Source organism: Tiliqua scincoides, chromosome 7, assembly GCF_035046505.1.
Source record: "Tiliqua scincoides isolate rTilSci1 chromosome 7, rTilSci1.hap2, whole genome shotgun sequence".
NCBI lineage: Eukaryota > Metazoa > Chordata > Lepidosauria > Squamata > Scincidae > Tiliqua > Tiliqua scincoides.
This window is the reverse complement of record NC_089827.1, coordinates 58,780,899-58,800,651: the sequence shown is the minus strand read 5'-3', so window position 1 is coordinate 58,800,651 and position 19,753 is coordinate 58,780,899. Positions and strand designations below refer to the sequence as shown.

At 40.1% G+C, this 19,753-nt stretch overlaps 1 protein-coding gene across 1 annotated transcript in view; it reads right to left on the bottom strand.

The window, feature by feature from the left end:
* Positions 1–19,753, bottom strand: part of MEI1 (meiotic double-stranded break formation protein 1) — a 34,294-nt gene that overhangs the window by 3,786 nt on the left and 10,755 nt on the right. The window contains exons 7-23 of the mRNA XM_066634203.1: positions 18,285–18,419; positions 16,102–16,216; positions 15,767–15,858; positions 14,386–14,527; positions 13,008–13,119; positions 12,112–12,172; positions 11,675–11,775; positions 11,020–11,194; positions 10,769–10,916; positions 8,415–8,699; positions 7,512–7,677; positions 6,432–6,536; positions 5,697–5,807; positions 4,456–4,637; positions 3,563–3,644; positions 1,672–1,859; positions 1,282–1,363 (exon numbers count right to left, since the gene is read on the bottom strand). Coding sequence (XP_066490300.1) covers positions 1,282–1,363; positions 1,672–1,859; positions 3,563–3,644; positions 4,456–4,637; positions 5,697–5,807; positions 6,432–6,536; positions 7,512–7,677; positions 8,415–8,699; positions 10,769–10,916; positions 11,020–11,194; positions 11,675–11,775; positions 12,112–12,172; positions 13,008–13,119; positions 14,386–14,527; positions 15,767–15,858; positions 16,102–16,216; positions 18,285–18,419 — 2,282 coding nt within the window. The remainder of the gene's footprint in view (positions 1–1,281; positions 1,364–1,671; positions 1,860–3,562; positions 3,645–4,455; positions 4,638–5,696; positions 5,808–6,431; positions 6,537–7,511; positions 7,678–8,414; positions 8,700–10,768; positions 10,917–11,019; positions 11,195–11,674; positions 11,776–12,111; positions 12,173–13,007; positions 13,120–14,385; positions 14,528–15,766; positions 15,859–16,101; positions 16,217–18,284; positions 18,420–19,753) is intronic.

Here is a 19,753-nt window from a genome sequence, read left to right as displayed (position 1 = left end):
AAAAATGAGAACACATAATAAAAACACATTAACACAACTTTCTGCCTTTCAAATCAAGAAATCTGTGAAAAAAATAAAAATTTTCAAACACCCTTCCTCATGGCTATGGACAATTTGGAGAACTATTTGTCCTATTTAAAGTCCTCTCAGAATCTTTGATAAAGCCTTCCCTTCATCAAAGGCTTTATCAAAGCCTTCCCTTTATCAAAAACCTAGCCCTTTTTATTTTCTATGACAGGGGCCTCCAACTTTTCAGTATGAGGGCCACATCACATATTTTACACATTTTCGCAGGCCAAAAAAATCAGTTTTATAAATGAATGAAAGAAATTTAAATGAATGAATAAACTTTACCTGGATCTATTATATCAGCATATATCAGATCAGCAGATAATTATAATCAGCATATAATTCAGAACAAAAGAGAAATATGATAATTGCAAAGAAACAATGCCATTCTTAAACTGCAAAATGATCTATAATGAGTAAAAACATCAAACATTAGCAAATGCTCTGAAAAAAAGACCAAACTGCAGTGGGCTGGATAAAATCTTGTGGCAGGCCGGATGAGCCCCCAGGCCCATAGTTTGGAGACCCCTGTTCTAGGGTCTTTGTCCTAGACAAATTTAGACTGCTGGCTGTCAGTCATCTGTGAGATACTTGGTGAATTAAGCATCCTCTCTTCCAGTAATATCCCTTTTGTATGGCTTTTCTCTCCACTCCCCTCCATTATAATGGATTTAAAGGGCAGGGACATTTGACAAGGATAATAGCCAGTACTAGGTGCCTGAACAATTCCTCTGCCCAAAGGACTTTATGGTTATTGCCATGATATTGTTTTGCAACATTTGTACTCTCCTGCCTTTGTGCCTTTCACCTTCCTCAATCACCAAACATCAGAGGTTGTGTAAAAGGCTGTACAACCCACTACCAAACTTCTTCACACAACAAATTGTCTTAGTGAGATCTGACTGAAACAAATCTTGTTAGGTCTGGCCCAGACTGTAGTACAGACAAGAGAGTTTTGCATTCCTTTCTTGGGAACTGAATGAAGTTCCTAAAAGCTTCTGTTTTCTATTTCTTAAGAAGATGAGATCATCAACTACCCATAATCCTGCCATAAGGCAGAGAACATCTGAAAAACAAGGGTGCAGCTCACAGAATACAGATATGCCATTACACTCTTTCCTACCACTCCTAGTGGAGATACTGGGCCAAATACCGCAGATAATCAAGCAAAGCTAATAAAGTGAACCCAAGTAAGGATGCTGAAAGTTGTACCAATGCCCTCGTTCTTTGAGTGCAGATATTCCAACAAGACTTCCAGACAGCCAATAACACATTGTGATAGCAACAAATCTTTCTGTAAATATAAAAAAAGAGTGAGGATTAATCCCACTAAAGTTACAGTAGCAGTGGAAGTGACTACACTTTTTTCCTCCACTATCAAAAGAGTTAAAAAATGCTGCTCAGAGAAAAAAGTTCAGCTATATAAATATATGTATAGTCATAGTTACAAAAACACTATAGAAGTTCTATTTTTTAAAAAGCAGCAAAGTAAGAAAAATTGCACTTGACCATGTTTTCCCCTCAAATTTTTATCTATGTACTTGACATAGGTCAGCACAGCTGCTTCTGGCAATCAGTATTTTATTATCAGTAGACTTATACCTGGACTAATAGGTTCTGCAGACGGATGACCAAGGACAACACATGGCACTTGGCTAGTGGATACAAGGAGGCATCCTCTTTAGACAACAACTCCCTTCCACAGTCATCTGCACGCTGAGCAACAAACTTCACAAAGGAGGATGAGAGGTTCTGCCTAAAGAAGGCTTTCAGAAACTGAATGATGCCAACTGGACATAAAACCAATTTATTAGTAAAGAAGAAGCCTTCCCATCGCAAACTTCACAGTTATCATTAGCAACTGCTATGTACACAACAGTCAAACACCATACTTGAATGTCAAGATTAATTTTTCAACCTTTTTTTCAGGGAGGGGGCATTGTCTAGGAAAGAAAAAAATCTGATAACCTGACATTCTCATTTAGAGCATCGTGCAAAAAAATTAGAAAGGCAATTGACCACTTACAGTAGCATCCATTTAATACTAGAAGTGTCCATTTCAGGCACTTCTACCTTATGTGGTGTGATTTGTAATGTGAAAAATGGACACTAGAGAAGAATACAGCTAAATCCATTTTAATGTTTAGCCTGTCAAGCACTCAGTGCATCAAAATTCAGCACATTAAGATTTGCAGTCTCTCATGTAGTCACCTATAATGTATTCAGCTTTCATTTTCCCTCTTCAGATCACTTGGGACTAAGCCTGAAAGCACCTGAAGATATAGCAATGAGAGAAGTGGGTATAAATTTAAGCAATGCTTGGCTGGGAGACTAGTGATCACTAAGGGCCACACCACACATTATGTATAACAAAGTTATGGCCACTTAATTTCTGTTTTGTTTTTCTTCTTAAACTACTATGCATGGGGTACAGTGAAGCTATGACAGGGGAGTAGAGAACTTTAATACATTGTCTCCACTATGGTTCCAGTTGTGATCATGCATTTCCTCACACTTTTCACAGAAGGAAGAGAGTTTCCATTGACTTCAGTTGAAGCCACTACTCCAGTTTCACTTTGCCTTGCCCATTATTTAAAACAAGAACAAAATTATTTAAAACAAGAACAAAAGAAACTAAGCAGCCTCAACATGTATTATACAAAATATGTAGTATAGTCCTAAGAAACCCAGATAAGTTTTCTTTTTAAGGGAAGAAAAGCATTAAAAAGGGAGTATTGTAAAAGAGTTAAAGGGAAAAGGGGTAAAAACAGTTTCAAGACACTTCTGTGTAGGAAACCATAAAAATACTGCATGTAGATAGTCATGAGTATTGATCTTATGCACACATAAACACCGTGAAAACCACTAATGACTTCAGCTTCCCAGCAATGTATATATTCATATAAGACAAAATGCATACAGAACTAGGAGCTCAATCCTAGGCATGTCTACTTGAAAGTAAATTCCATTATAGTCAGTGGGGCTTATTCTCATGTAAGTTCCTTAAATATTTTCCAAGCAGAAGTGACTTCCCTTTTAGTAAAGCGTGAAGGAGCCTTTACTTCCAGCAATCTCCTAGCCCAGAGGTGCTCAATAGGTGGATCGCGATCTACTGGTAGATCGCGAGGCAAAATGAGTAGATCGCGGAGTGCCAACCCCCCCCCTTCAGGTGCCTCTGGAAGGAAACGCCGGGAGTAAGGCCCATTGTACTCAATGGGGCTTACTCCCAGGTAAGTGTGGCTAGGATTGCAGCCTCACAGCCTAATCCTAGGCATGTCTACTCAGGAGTAAGTCCTGTTATACTCAGTGGGGCTCAAGATACACCAACATACATTGTACACATAAATGTTATATGTTATGATGGCGCGAACATTGTAAAAAAAACTCTGGTAGATCTCCGGGCCTTGCTGGGTTTCAAAGTAGCTCTCGAGCCAAAAAAGTGTGAGCACCCCTGTCCTAGCCTTAAAATGATGTTGGCAAAGATGTCACCTACCAAAGAATAATTTGGGCTTTTTCTTCCTGAAGGTTACTGCACTGAAGACCTTGTCCACATCCAGACAGATTATATGATGAACCTTTCACAAATGAATCAGAGAAAGGGTTTGCATGTGTGTGAAATAAGGGAGACAGACAGACCCCAATGGAAAGAGAGCCAGCTGTATTTTCTTTGTCCAGATTGCCACCCCTTAAAGCCCAGCACACTGGACTTGCATTCATTTGTTTTATCCCCTGGATTATCCAGTTATGGCATTCTGCAGAGGCCCCCACTCCACCCACACTCACCAACCTCTGAGGTCAGAATAAGGGAACACACACAGTCAACTATGCTTTAGATTCATCCTCATTATTAACACTTTACTGAAATGAATGGACCAGCTCTCTTTTCTAAAATGTTGTATCCTTTCAGAGGATTAGGGAATGGCATGACTCACTCATATTCACAAGTGTCAGATTCCAACTATCTATTCAGTTTTATGCTTGCCAATACTTATGAAACATCTTCCAATTCATAAATGAAAGTTTAAATTCCCTAGTAACTACTGAGCACACCTTGAATCAGCTGCTTCCTAAGCTCCTCGTTGTGATATGAATTGCCTCCTTTACACATATAACACAGGTAGGTTAAGTAATAAAGTAGTTTGGGATTTGAAAAACTGGTTTAGCCACTGAATTGAAATAATCCTAAAGGATGATATACTATATCAGTCATCACCATGGTAGAGATAGATAAGTTAGATAATCAATAATGGGAAGTTAAAAATGCACAACTTTAGCTTGATCACACCTCTGCTTGTGAAGTATGTCTAGGAAGAATTCTGTTTCCCATTTATTTATACCAGATTTTTCCCTTGACAGCATAGGTTCAAATCTGACAGAGTTTCTAACCTCTGTATTGTAAATATGTTGTTGAGCCAAGAGGGAAGCAGTCAGTAGCCAAGCAGAGCAGAGAAATGCTTCATTGGATGAAGGGAAAGCAGGTTCAGCAGGAGAAGTCGGCATCCAAGTGAGCCAGAGAACTTTCTCAAGAAGCTCTAGCAAAAATGTATTAGAAAGCAACATAGCCACCACTGTAAAGAAAGAAAAGGTCTGACAAGACATTTGAAACTAGTGGTACAACAGGAAGTCAGCTGTTAAGAGAGACACAAGTCAGTACCAATTAGGACCAGCCACTGAAATCACAGCATGGCTTCCCCCCCAAATAAACAGACACAATCTTGAGATTTTGGACCATCCAGGGGTTATCTTTCAATCTCTGCATGACATATATATTAGCAAGTTTAATATACTGTGCTAAACAATATTATACACTAGCAGGTGTTTGAATATACCTAAACGTTACCTACCCACCGCCTCCTTTTTTTCCACAGGCTAGAAAAACAAAACTTTGCGTATTTATTATCTACAGGTAATCATGCAGAAAACCCCCAAACTTCAGCATTTTAAATTTCAAAAAGAATAAATGCACCACAAACTGTTTTCTGAAACTGTATTTAGGCTCTTCCTTTCTTAAGGGTTTTGTGGGTAAGCATTGTTGATGGAAATCCACAATTAAATCTGCATATGTGTTTTTAAAATTATGCATATTTTAAAATATGTATTTGAGTGAGATTTTAAAGACCAACATTTGAATTTATACATATTTAAAAATATAAAACGAAGAAGCAGGTGAGAGGCTCCTTTATCATCAAGCCTCTGAGGAAACCTCAAGCCTTTGAGGAAACTGTAGGTAGGCTTTCCCTTTCACAGGTAGCTCCCTGTCTTTGATGGTTAGATATTGGAAGGCATGGGCTGAGTGCATTTTGTTTACCCATCAAATATTTAGGACTGCTTCACACATTACATCATGTGTACACATTCAGTTTATATGCTTGCATTTGAAAAGGCTACATACATATATTCATCATGCAGGAGGGAGGTGCAATTACCAGAGTTTCCCTGGCACTTGTGCAATGTATGTAAACAGTAAAAGAGACATATATTACTTCAAACTTGGTTTACGTTGTATGAATTTCCATTACACATGCTGAACATGTATAACCTCCCCAAGGATAAGTATTGGGGGGAGGTGCTGCTAGAATTACATCAAGTCCCCAAGCAATCGGAAGTATCACTTTTTAAATCTTTACCTTTTTGCTGATTACAGAGTGTTGACTGCTGAAGACTCCAGTACAGGAAATTCAGGGATGGCTGTAGGATATCAAAGTCTGTTGGGCTGCATTTTCCAGACAAACTGCTGACTGCAGAATAGAGGTTCCCAATATTTAGATTCTAATGTGTCATATCTTGGGGATACAGATACAGAACAACTATACCAGCTTAGACCACCAATCAAGCAAGTGGGTAATACGGTCACAAACACCAACAAGGACCATCTGCTTCAACAATGAGCACAAGAAATTCTGCCATGAAGATTGACACTGTGCACCCTAATTAACACACATGCCACAAAACCTCATTAGTATATAGTTGAACCAGCATTCCATTGCTATCAGTAGATATACATTATATAGGAAACAGACAATCTAGATCATTTGCCAAACTGGCTTCAGGGCAAGTTATACACACACACACACACACACACACACAATCTTAAGTATAACTTGCTACATGCTTATTCCTCTTTTCCACTATGGAGATCAGGGCAACATACAAGGTCATCTTCCCTATTTTATCTTCACAACTGCCCTGGGAGGTAGATTCAGCTTGCCCAAGGTCACCCAATGAGTGACAAGGCTAAATTGGAATGTGAATTTTGGTTTCACTGGTCCTAGTTCAACACTCTTAGGCACTATGCCACACTATGGCAATTAAGCCCTGAGCCCATCTACTAAATTGTAAACCAGACAAATTCAGAAACTCACCCAAATTAAGCAATCTGAAATCTGTGCTGTCCAGCTCTCTCTCTGTTGCATGCCTCAACTGTACCAGGAAGAGGAGGTTCAACAAAACTGGCAGGGTCTGATTTACTTAGAATACATACGAAAGAAAATTACTCAATAGCCTCTGCATTGACATTGAAGTTACAAACCAATGTTGCTGGAACTACTTCTCTTCTGCACACATGGTGCATACACGCTCTCTTTGAGTACCCATGAACCAGAAACTAGTGTGTGTTTATTTTCTTTCTTTTTAATCTAAGGAGCTAAAGAGCCATTGTGTCCAGCTAACAGCAAAGGAAAGCTTTGATTAAACTAACAAAGTGTCTGTGGATTTAATAACATATGACTGTACTTAAAATAGGTACTCAGGTCATGTCTGCACTATAGCAGGTGGTTGGTTTAACATCAAATGTGAAACCCAGACAATGTTACCACAGGTTCTTCGTTGCATATCAGATGAGCAAAGATGTATAGCTGATAAATCATTTACACAGTTGACAAGTGTGGTTATAGTAATGAGTTCAAAGTTTGCCCTGATTGAGCTGTAAAACTGGCACTGAAGATGGGTATGATCCTGCTTCACTGTGAAAGAAGCTGCATCAGCACCAAATCTTTCCTTCCTACCACATCATTTCTAATCAAAGCAAAAGTAGCAGTACTTCTTCCTCTTTGTAAACAGCTTTGTGAATGTTTTTGTTGAAAAGCGGTATATAAATACTGTTAGTACTGTATCATAAAACTGTACTTCAACCCTTCCTCTTACACTGATCCCATATGAGTCATGAATGTAGACAAGAACTTTAAATTCAAAAGACAGTCCTAGGCTCACAACACAATGCTATATAAATTTAATTTGGAAGTACCATTGTATATTTTGTTACATGGGGCTTACTCTCTAGAAAGTGCATTTAGGGTTGCAGCCTCAATATTTCATCTCATTCAGATATACAAAAACAAGGAAAGACTGGGCCAAGAACTCCAGTGAGTAGCATTTTACCATCACTTTGGGACATTCAGCACCAAATGAGAACTTCTTGTTCCTAAAGGCAAGTTTCTATTCACCTTGTGAAATGCTGGAACTGTTTTCTACCAGAAGCTTCTGCAGAATCTGTAGAAACTGGCTTCGAAGAAGATCACAGAGATGGATGTCCTCATTTCTCTTCAGGAAAGTCTTCAGTGTCAATAAGACTTTGTGAGCCACTTCCTTGGTGCCCAGACAGATTAGATCCTGAAAGGAAAGTAGTTCAAAATCCCAACACCAGGAATTACTCCCCCAAATGACAGAACAAGCATGCCAGCACTGACATGTGTGGGCCAAGACAAACCCAAAAAGTCTGCCTGGGCATCTCTAGCCAGTAGCAGTAGCCACAGCCCAGCACTACATGGACAGGCACTGAGAGGTAGGGATGGAAGGACAGGCAGGAGATAAGGCAGTCTGTGGGACCTAATGAGGCCCTGGGGAGGAGGAGATAAAGAAGGCCAGTGATGAGGGAAGACAGAGCTCCTGAGAGGGGAGAAGAACAGCTGAGGGAAAGTCCCCCTTCCCCCCTGAGAAGCAGCTCTAACTGCCAAGGGCTTGATAGCTGGCAACCCTCTTCCCACCCTGATTCTGAAGGCTGCTAGGGGAAAGGGCAAAGAGGACTGGTGAAGGGTTTCCAGCTGCCGGGTCTTCAGGACTCACAGTCACAGTAGCAATGTGCATCAGTGGGTTGGCAAAAGAAGAGGAACTCATGAAAGCTAATTTGCCTACTCATTGGGCTTTTGAAGGTGGTCCCACATTGCAGGATGGGGTTTATTGGAGTCCCAACTCTTCATTAATTGAAGACCACTGCATAAGACTACCCTTCAATCCAGAAAAAAACCTTTGTTCATAACAGTAGTTGAGTGGATGGTCAAGGGATTTTCTGAACAGCCACCACATGGTGGTCTTGTATTCATTTCAAAACAAAACAAAAAACTACATACCAACAAGACAAGTAAAGCACTGGGGTTGCACTTTAGCATGCAAAGCAAACTGTTAAGGTTGTTTGAGGAGTCAGAAAATTCAGAAGAAAGTGTTGTGTCCGCATCTTCAGATTCATTTTGGTTGTAGTCTTCACAGGAAAACCAGAGTTGGAGGATGCAGTGACCAAATCTTCCCATAAGTTCAGGATAGTGTAAAAAGAATTTAAGCAGCAGCGGATGATGGATATATACTTGGCTGAAATCAGAGATAACATCCAGAATCCTCCTAATAGCAGAAAGTGAAACCTAAATTTGTAGAGAAGGGACAAAAATAACATCAGAAGAGGCCAAGATGGAGACTATAATTCAGAAATCAAAATGATCTGGAATACGTGCATTTATAATCCCTCCTTAGATATTATAACTATACAAACAGTACATAATATTGGTAAAAGTCATCAAAATGGTAAGCCGTTCAAGGTTCTGTTCAGCTATGGAAAAGGAAATGTGAAGCATATTAAGTCAACTGCCTCAGGAATAGGCAATCACATTTTTGTAAGAATAAAAAAAATCCACATGCACAAAATTTTGAATTAAAAACGATGTAGAGATAAACAAGGTAAATAACTGCCTACAATTTTTCCCAATTCTATGATTTCTTAGCCATCATCAGGACTTTCCAGACAATATTCTTTTCATACAATACATGTGCAGTTGTTACTTGTCACCTGGATCTGAATAATCACCTGAGGGAGAGCTTTTGTGTAGGGATATTGCATTTTTCCTAAGGTTCAAACTCCAACATCTTATTGCTGGAAAAATGCAATGCAATTCTAACCCCACCTAGTGTTCCTGTTGTGGGTACTCGATTATTTATATTTTCTGTATAGCACTTCTGAAATCACTACTGTCAGGCAACATTACCTCTCTCCCCACATTCGAACATTTTGTGAAGATTGTGTTTAAGAGCACAATTCTGAGCACTCTTGAGTCAGCACAAGTCCCTTGCACCAACCCAATACTGTCACAAAAGTGCTGTAAGGCATGTTTGCGCCTCCTTCAGAGTTGGCAGGTCTGGCACAAGGACACGTGCTGGCCCGCAAAGGCTATATCCAGCCTTCAAGCTGCCCAAAACAGGGTTGGGTTGGCTGAGGGCAGCCAGCATGGGGGAAGGGATTGGTGAGGGTGGAGGGAGGGCAGAACAATGGCATTTTGGGGCAGGGGGGTGGGAGGGCCAATGGGCAGGAGGTCTGGTCTAGAGGGTAGAGCCTCCGTTAGCCTGAAGATAACATCGGAAGGTCGCCAGTTCGAGGACACTGGCAGCTCCCTGAACGGCTGAGAATGACGAGACCTTGAAGCAGCTGACAAGCTGAGCTGAGTGATTCCACCTGCTCTTGGTGTGAGCAAGAAGCGTCTTGGCTGCCCTCCATGTGAGAGATGGAGCTGCTTGTCAGCCTGCGTGGGAGAACTGGAGGCCAAAAGCGGGACCAACCCAGGAAGATCCATTCTGAAATGTTGTTGGTTCTTGAAAGAGAAAACCTCTATGATTGTAAAAATCCCCTTGAGGGATTAATGCCTGCCTATGAAAACCGCCTTGAATAAAGTCAGAGGAGTAATCCGATGACCAGGAAGGCGGTATATAAATACCTAGTTGTTATTATTATTATTATTATTATTATTATGAGCAGGCTGGCCCAGGAAGGGGGTGGGACTGGACTCCAGCACTTAAGCTGGATTCCAAACCCCAGTTTCCAGCTGGGTAGCCCAACCTGGGCCACTAGAATTTGCATCAGCAATTTCGCTAACACAAATCCAAGTAGCCCCATAGGGCTGGCTGCAGAGCAATATGAAGTAAGGGAAGTTCATTCCTCTTACTCCAACTTGTGCCACAGCCAGCCCCGCACTGTATATAGGGCTGGCCAGCTGGCCTGCCTGTTCCAGCACAGGTTAGGATCAGGCTATAAGTTGTGTTCCTGCAGGCTGTGCATTCCACAAGTGTGCTATTACAGCGCTGAAAGCAGACATTCAGCACTTGCATTCCCCTTGTACTGTCCCACTATTCAAGAAACTTTATTGTGGATGTTCTTGCTGGGTAGGTACTATCCAAAGCCAAAGAATTCATCCATTCCCACTTACAAAAAAAGTTGCAGACAGAAGTAGCAGAAGGGTTGCTACTCCCCCATATGACTACTTTCACATCCACTACACAAAAATGGTGAGTTGTTGGTGCTGTATGTAGGTTAATAGCACTAAGACAAAAAACCCAGACATTTTTAATTGTTTGGAAAGGTCTATCAATATAAAGTCTCCAGAAACGCGGTAGATTAAATGTTAAAAGCTGGTCAAGACATCAGCTACTAAGTCAGTGCATTTACCAAGTCTAAAGTGTTAGTCTCATCTTGACAGATTGCAAGAAGGTACAAAACAGCTTTGAAGACATATGGAGGTGGACAGTCTCCTTGGTCTTGAAGTGAAAGAAGAAAACTTCTTATAGCCAAGAACAGTTCTGCTTCTGGAACAAATCTGACAGCAAGAGATTATTTCTTGTTTTTTAAATTAAGCTGATTGATCTCACCCACTGATTTCCTGGGATATGAGCTATTCCTGCTCATGCCATTTCACTCACCTGTCTTCTTGACTAAAAGCAAAGTAAAAAAGAAGTAGGAGGCTATACTGATGACTACGAAGAGTTTCATCTAAAGAGAAGGAATCTGGAGTCTCGGATAACAGGCTGAGACTTTCCAATACCCTGAAGTTTAACTGGGGCAGACTCCTCTGCAAGAGTTCTGATAGAGCAATAACTAAGGGAAAAACCAGAAAGACAACAAGACAAAGAAGCACACAAACTCAGACAGCAATTTGTTGGTTTAGAATGTCAGGGTCCATTTATCTCTAGGAGAAAAATAGAACACTGGCAGCATATTCTATACTTCCGTAACATTGCCACGCTATTCTACTTTATCCCATAAAAGAAAAAGCATATAAAATATTCTTAATTGATCATTTTGTCCTGGTACTCAAATAAGATCATCAGCCCATAAGGTGATCACAATGAGTTCATTCAGCAGTTTCACAGGTTGGAAAGTGGGCCCATACAGGAGAGACGAAAACCTCAATTTCAAATGTAAGCCATTTTAGGCAAAATTTTAATGCCTTTAGAAAACCCATCAGTAGACAATACTTTCTCCAATTTCATGCCACAAATTTTACTCCTGGACATATTGCTGTATATCAGAAGTTATTGGAAACCACACACAAAAAAATCACCCTGTCACACTTGCCCTCTTGGGAAGAAGCCACCATCATCTTCTCATAGGATGAATAAAGACCAAGGCAAATGCTATGGAGAAAGCTGGAACAAGCTTGATTCAAGGCAGGGTTACTTGAAGGAGAAAATAAATTATGTAAAATGAGAATCAGGTAGAACAATCTTGGTCAAAGAATTTTCTTTGACCCAATACTGCATTATTCTGTAAAATTGCCAAATTTAAGGCATTAAAAATTGTACCCCCTCATATACTTTACTTGGCATCTCAAGAACATTCAAAAATGAATCTTGTATACTTTGAAAATTATACATTTCCTATGTCACCTCAGTGGAAGGGCAAAGTAACAAAATACACTGGAATTTCTAGAGGTTAACATACAAAAGGTGAAAACAAATACAATATTTGAAGGCAGTGAGAATGAGAGTTGGCTTTAGTATCCCATTTAATACCTTTGTCCAGTGCAGAATTGGGCCTTCAGCTCCAGATTCAATCGGATGAAAGAAGAAGATGCTAAAGATAAGGACAATTGTGCTGATAGAAGCGTTTGAGTTAAGAAATCTTCAACAACACAGCTTTGAAATACAGTATGAGTAGGAGGTATTTGTTTCTGATGAGCAAGATAAGTTTACACCCTAAGTCTTAAAGAACACAATGGGCTTCCTTCTGAGTAAGGTAAATAACACCTTTTGAAACACCTCTAAGTATGAGGAAAATTCAGGCAAGCCTATCTGAAAAAAAGAATAACCATTTCAAGATCTATTGTAAAATACATTTCTAGGCTTTAAATATTGTGACTGGTTCTCAGAGTATACCCTGCTGCAGGAACAAGATTTCATGCCTCACCTTCTGGAATGTCTAAGATTTAATGGGCAATTGAGAATGCAATATTTAACACATCTACTCTACAGTTGCTCAATCTTTTATTAGGCTTTTTAAAGTTTCCTGTCTCATTAACATGTAGCAGCAACAAATTCTACAGCATAATTCTAAATACAGCAGCTCCCCCACATCTGCAGGTTCCTTATCCAAAGTTTCACTTATCCCCCCCCCCATCCCTCAAATGATGTGTTTGCCCTGCTCACTAACAGCACAGAAGACAAAGAGAGACAGGAGACAGCAACAGGAGAGCTGCAAAGAGACAGATACATCATTTACATGGGGAGGGGGGAATTAGTGAACTGCTTCAAGTTAGCATCATGTCCCAGAATGCCTTGCAGCTCCACAGTAACTTTAGGGTTCACTGCTGCTATCCACAGTAGCAGGGGAACATATCCCCAGTGCATGCAGGGGGGGGAGGGCAGACTACTGTCTTCTACAGAGTATGTCCTGTTGCAGTGATTCTTACCCAACTTAATGGAGAATGCTTTGCACACATCTGGTACAATATTGAACAGGATGCTGAGAGTTGAGATGAAAACTTCCATGAGAGCTGGGCAGACAGCCTTTTCAGAATATTTCTGCAGGAAGAGGAAACAGACATGCTTTTCCTGTTCCAGAAAGAAACAAACAGCTTAGAGGAGAAATGAGGAATCTTTTAATGAAATTGATAGACATCATCCCAAGCCAAAATATATCATCTAGTCCAGTGGTTCTCACACATTTAGCACTGGGATCCATTATTTAGAATAAGAATCTGTCAGGACCCACCAGAAGTGAGGTAATGACTGGAAGTGACATCATCAAGCAGGAAAATTTTTTAACAATCCTAGGCTGCAATCCTACCCACACTTACCCATTTACTATCATTGTTAAAATATACATAGTAGCTTGTTAAAAGTACAGGTCTGTAACATTTCCCCAAATGCAGTCACATACTATGGTAGCATCAAGTTTAATATATTAAAATTAAAATATTGAAATGAATGGGGACTCACCTGAAATGGGCTCGTGACCCACCTAGTGGGTCCCAACCCACAATTTGAGAAACACTGATCTAGTCTAATGCACCGAATCATGGAGAGGCCTTTGTAGATTATCTAGTCCAACCTCCTGCTTAATGCAGAAAATCTAGAGCGTCTTCAAGGAATTGCTATCCAGTCTCTGCATGAAGATCTCCAGCAAGGGAGAACTTACCCTCCCTTGTTACAGATTGCCAAACTGCTGTTACTATTAAGAAGTTTTTCTAATGTTCAACTAAAATCTACCCTCTTGTAATTTAAGTCCACTAGACCTATTCCTGCCCTTTGAGGCAACAGAGAACCAATCTTTGCCATATTTTATGGGCCAGCTTTTCAAATATCTGAGTGCAATCAGGTTTGCCCATTCCTACTCAGTCTTCTCTAGGGTAAACACACCCAATTCTTTCAATTGAGAACTCTTGTCCCAAAATAGTTCAAAGGATTCAGTTGTACAATAAGTTCTCAATAGCTTTAATTTAACATTTAGGGCTCCTCATTCAAAATACACTTAATAATTCAGGAAGGCGTGGGGAGCAGAAAGAGGCATCATTGCTTCTAAGGGACTAAATTTTGTCACAATGTTTTCTGTAAGAGCCACGGTTTATGCCAGATTTATTTTCCACAAGCATCTATGACCAACCTACTATTTAGGATAGGGTAAGAAGGGTTTTTAAAAGTCAATTCAAGCCTTTGCAGTGAACTGTTGTGTAAAAGAATTTTACCTTTGGAAAACATTATTTGAAACATATCAGAAACACCAGTAAGAGAATATATGATTTGGGGCATCTGTTCTTTTTTTCTTTTGGGGGTAAGAAGCAAGTATACCATGACTATGGGAATGCAAAAAGAGTCAGACATCTTCAGAAGAAATTCAGAAAAGCTCTTCAGGGTATCCTTTTTCTCTGAGTTGGGAGCTGTGAAAGCATTCTCTTGAGCCAGAGGGTCATTCTGACATTCTTCAGCTAGCCTAAGAAGACACATAAGGGCTGTCAGACAGAAGCTATACCACATCATTTCTATAACATCCTTTCATCCTGAAAGAAATCTGGTTGTCTGATCTCCAATACTGGATACTCAAGTATTGCAGAAAGCGCTGGAGGTCTTAAACCAAGGTATACTGGCAGCAAAGTTCAGGCACCTTCCTATCTTTAAAACAAGGCAGCTCACAGCAAGAACTAAGAACCGGGCTGACCCAAGCTTTGCTAAAAGTGGCAGGAAGGGAAACCACAGACAGACAGCCTAGGAAGAATAAAGAGACCTGAAGAGCTAACAGGGCCCTTGTTGAACCTATATACAAACTCTTCTGGGCTTGGTTCCCAGTACGAACTTCTCATCTCTTGGAAAGGGACCAAACAGATCATCACCTTGCCTTCTTATCTGCCAGCTCCAGAACCTGACTACTGTACTAGCCTACCCTCAGACCACTTTCTCTGCCTCTGGATTATTCACTGAATGCACAAAGGTTGTGATGGAATCAGTGGCTGTGATTCCGATGTCTCCTCCACTTGTTCAGTGAATGCAGGAGTAAAGAGGAATCTAAGATCTCAAGCCAGTGTGCGTTATAGGATTATTACAAGTTATGCTGTTCTAAGCTTCTGGGAAGAAGGATGAGATATAAATGTAGCTGAGTAAATAATTAGGGAACCATTCAGACTCCGTGGTTTGGGAGTCGCTAAATAAATTAGCTGACCTAGCTGAGTTTTATGTGATATACATAACAAACAGCATAAGTTTAATGTCATACGGGGCGCAATCCTAACCAACTTTCCAGCACTGACATAGCTGTACCAGTGTGGTGTGCACTGCGTCATGCAGTGGGGAAGCAGTCAGGGAGGCCTCCTCAAGGTAAGGGCATGTTTGTTACCTTACCTTGGGGCTGCATTGCGGCTAAGTCAGTGCTGGAAAGTTGGTTAGGATTGCATCCATACAAACACAGCAGAACAAATACATAACTCAAATCTTGACATTAAGTATATATAGAAGAGCCTTGATAGGTGAACTATTGTGCCATTAGAGGCACAAAGCAGGAATTCTTAGTTCACGCCCCTTCAACCACAGTTGCATGTACAAACAACACATATTCATTAGCACATTATGTTTAGATAAATATGAATAAGTCCCATATTAAGCTCAACTTTACAGCCAGCAACAGATCTTTCTAAGAACCCCTTTAGGACTGACAAAGCAGAACAAAAAAAAATCTCACCTACAAGCACTTCTGAAACTTTCAAAGGCACTCTGCAGGAGCTGTCCATGCTGTGAAACCGCTCTGTTCTGATGTCTACCTGTTGGGTGACTCTGTGATGTTGAGATGAGAGAAAATGACTTTTAAGGATCCTCTGTTTCTCGTAATCAGAACCCGACCTTTACATTGAATAGTACTTTTACAGTAGTACCTTTACACGAATTCACAAATTGTTAACAGTGAATCCCTTCTGTTCATTTGCAGCAACTTATGCCACCCACCCATTTCTTCAGTATCCAAGCCAGCTTCTAGTCCTGAAACTGTTGAAAGTAGGAAAGAAAATCACAGTGACTAACCATGAGCCTCTTGTTGGGAGGTGGCAGTGGAAGGTTACTACACTGTTTCAGTACACCTTCAACCAGCTTCTCTAATTCTCCATATAGTACTGGCGGAAAGCTCACATGATCCTTTCTGTCATGCGAAGTGCAAGAAAAAACAGGTAATTAACTTAGAAGAAGCCTTTAACAAACCTCAGGGAAGATAGCCTAGCAGATGTCAGCAAAAACAAAGAACGCAAGGGCCAAACTGAACATGATGATGGCAGAGATTCTGGGAACCAATTTAACAGAAAAAGCATGTGGGTAAGGAATACTGACCCCCCCCCCATCATCTGACACTTACTTCTAAACAGCCACTTTCTCAAAGGGCTTTCTGTCTAACCAGTGGCGTAGCTAGGTCATTTGATACCTGGGGCCCATAAATTTGTCACCCCATACAACATAATCAATCAATTAATAATTTAATTATTATTTAAATATTAATTAATTATATTAATTATTAATTTATTCACATTTTTATACCACCCTTTCTCTAAGCAGCTCAGGGTGGTGTACATGGTTCCTCCCCTTATTTTGTCCTCACAACAACCCTGTGAGGTAGGTGAAAAGGAGAGATAGTAATAGTCATGACATGAAATGAATAATAATAATGGCCAGAAAATAAATGCAGTGAATACTTCCCCACAAGCAATGGATGAAATTCTGCATCAAATGGTATATAAAATGATGGTATTATTCCTAAAAGCCATGATTTCCAGAGTCACTAGGGTGTCACCCCTCCCCCCCCAGGATGTCTCATTGGCCTGTTTTGAGTTAAGGCAGTGGTTCTCAAATGTTTAACACTGGGACCCACTTTTCAGAATGACAATCTGTCTGGAACCCCTGGAAGTGATGCCATGGTTGGAAATGACATCATCAAGCAAAATAAAATAAATTATAAATAATTAAATTAAAGAAAAACAAATAATTAAATAAGGGGAAGCCAGCCCCGTTTCACCAAGTGAATTTTCTCTGTAGCCTGCCTGCAATAACACCCCCCCCAAAAAAAAATTATCAGTGAGAGTTTCAGCCCTCCCCAGTGCCCAGTCCAGTATAAGTTCTTATATTTCAAGCATATCACTATCGGGACCCACCTGGCTTTACAAGTCTAAAAACAAAGAAAAATTGACCTTACCAGCTGAAGCCTGTTTTATTCTTTGGGGGGGGGGGGGGGTGCTGCCTTCTGGAGCATTTGTTTAGCTCTGCTTTCATCAGATTGGGACCATACAGCTAGCCTTGCATTCCCCTTTGCCTAACTTGACCAGGAGCAAAGGCACATTTGCTTACTCGTGAGTAAACGCAATGTTTGGCTTACTTTTGCTTTTCATAGGGCTCAATACATTCGTTGCTTGGAGGGAGGGACTTCCTTCTTGGGTGTTTTTGGGAGGGCTGCTTTCATTGGATAGGAACAACTGTGGTGTCGTTGGATTCCTCTCAGCCTGCCCTTTCTGATGGACTAAGGCAAGTTCACCTACTCGCCAGTAAACGCCTGATATCACTCGGTTTCACTTTCTGCAGGGCTCCATGCATTTTTTAGATTTTTGGGCCATAATTTTTGATGGAAAGGAGATACTTCACTCTGGTATTTTGCGTTGCCTTCCACTGGAAATTCCACATCCAATGGTATATAGCATGATGGAGTTATTCCTAACTTCCATGATGTTAGCCATGTTGGGTCAGTTGTTGTGTCACCCCACCAAGGCTGGAACCTGGGGCAGACCTCCCCCCGCCCCTCGCTAGCTACGCCACTGTGTCTAACCAAGGTTAATTACAGTGTTGAAACTTGGTTGAGGAAAAAAGAGCTTAGGGAAAGAACTAGAAGGGAAATATACAAAACCTATTCTGGCCTCCTTTACCATGTATCACTTTTTCAATCTCTTTTTCAAAAAATCTGTTATATACCACCCTCTTTCTGTATGACTGCAGCAGTTTCTTATTTAGACTTCTGCTATAACATCTAGTTTGACTCTAAAGCATCCAGATACAACAAAAAACTGGAACAACCATGTTCTGTTGGCCCTGGGTGTTCATTCTGTAAGGGACAAAGCAGCTGAAAGCAAGTAAGAGAAGCAGAATTAAGAGGGCTAGAATTGTGTATCAATATCCAGGTGAAAAATAAGGGTGCCACTTCAAAGAACCTCATCAAGTCCTTTACTGCTTACCTCAAAATTGCAGCCACAGCTTTCATGGCTTCAGCTGCTACTTCTAGAACAGGGCAACTTACAGCTTCCAAAAGAACTTTAATGGCATCTTTAAAGAGAGCTATATTTGTAAATAATTTAATCTCTACTGGCTGCCTGAAAAGAAGAAATGTATATTCTAGTACTTAAAGTGTAGCCTCTTATTAAATACTTTTTAGATTTTTGCTACATACTATTTGATATCACTGATTATTAGTGTGCCAATATCAGTAATTAAATTTCTGCCCAGCCCACAGCTGTACACATTTGGTCCCTGTTGCATATATGCAACGTTGGGCAGAAATGGCTTAAAACCAGCATCGTGTCATTCCATAAGTTTCTGATAAGTGGCGATTTGGCTTGCAGCTTCAGGTTACATTAAGAGACTGTAGCCGAGAGATTAATTGAAACATGCCATGTATAGCAATACCTTGACTTTCATCACTTTGCTCTTTCAGCTGTTTTCAGTTATAACCAAATGTCAAATTTTGTGCTTTTCTCTTTTGTCCAATTTCATCCAACCTTCCATGATGTGACTTGACATTCTTATGTTTATTTTTCTTTTATTTCTGTATATTTAGGTTTGCATGCATTCTATGGTTATTTACATTTTGGTGGCATTCTATGGTTATTTACATTTTTGGTGGCCAATATAAATTTGCAAGCTAAGTAAGGCTATGCTTTGATTTTTATCCATTTTTTACTTTCATTCATGTTCTGTCCCTAACCTGATGAAACGCAAGGGTAATTGCTGTGTAGATGTAACAAAAGCTTTCAATACAAAGCATCTACCCACGTATAAGCCTCCTGATCTCCAGTGTCAACACCATTAATGATCATCTCCAATTTTTTTTTAATATTGGCTTTGTACAGATTGGAATCCAAAAGTATGAATGCTTAAACTAGAATCCTTGTAATATTCACTGCCACATATTCACTGCCACATATCACATAAAATTCTTACAACATGTAACCATAAACCATTGCACATACAGTACATGTATTTTGAGCTGTATGCATCATCACACAGTGTGCGCCATGCTTTCCTGCCCCCACATACACTTGGGGATGAATGAGTTTGTCACTGCATGATATGCAAAGTAAAACACAAATTTCCAAACAAGAGGTTTGGACTTATCTGCCTGGCTTTTCACATTTGATTCTATCAGAACTTGCATAAATCTGCAAGCAAGCAAAATCTTCTGTATCAAAAAACAGTTGGAAGTGCCATAAGCACATATCTGGGTATATAGCCATATCTGAAGCAAAAAAAAAAAACACAGATGTTTATCTGACAATAAAAACCACCTATTGAAATATATGGATCTCAAGTTTCTACTTTACTCATGGGGTTAGCTTAGATTTCAAGGCTTTGTTCTCATAATCTAACTTCAAACCTCCAGAAGGCCCTCCCAAAGTAAATCTATAGTGATAAGTACAATCATATAGTA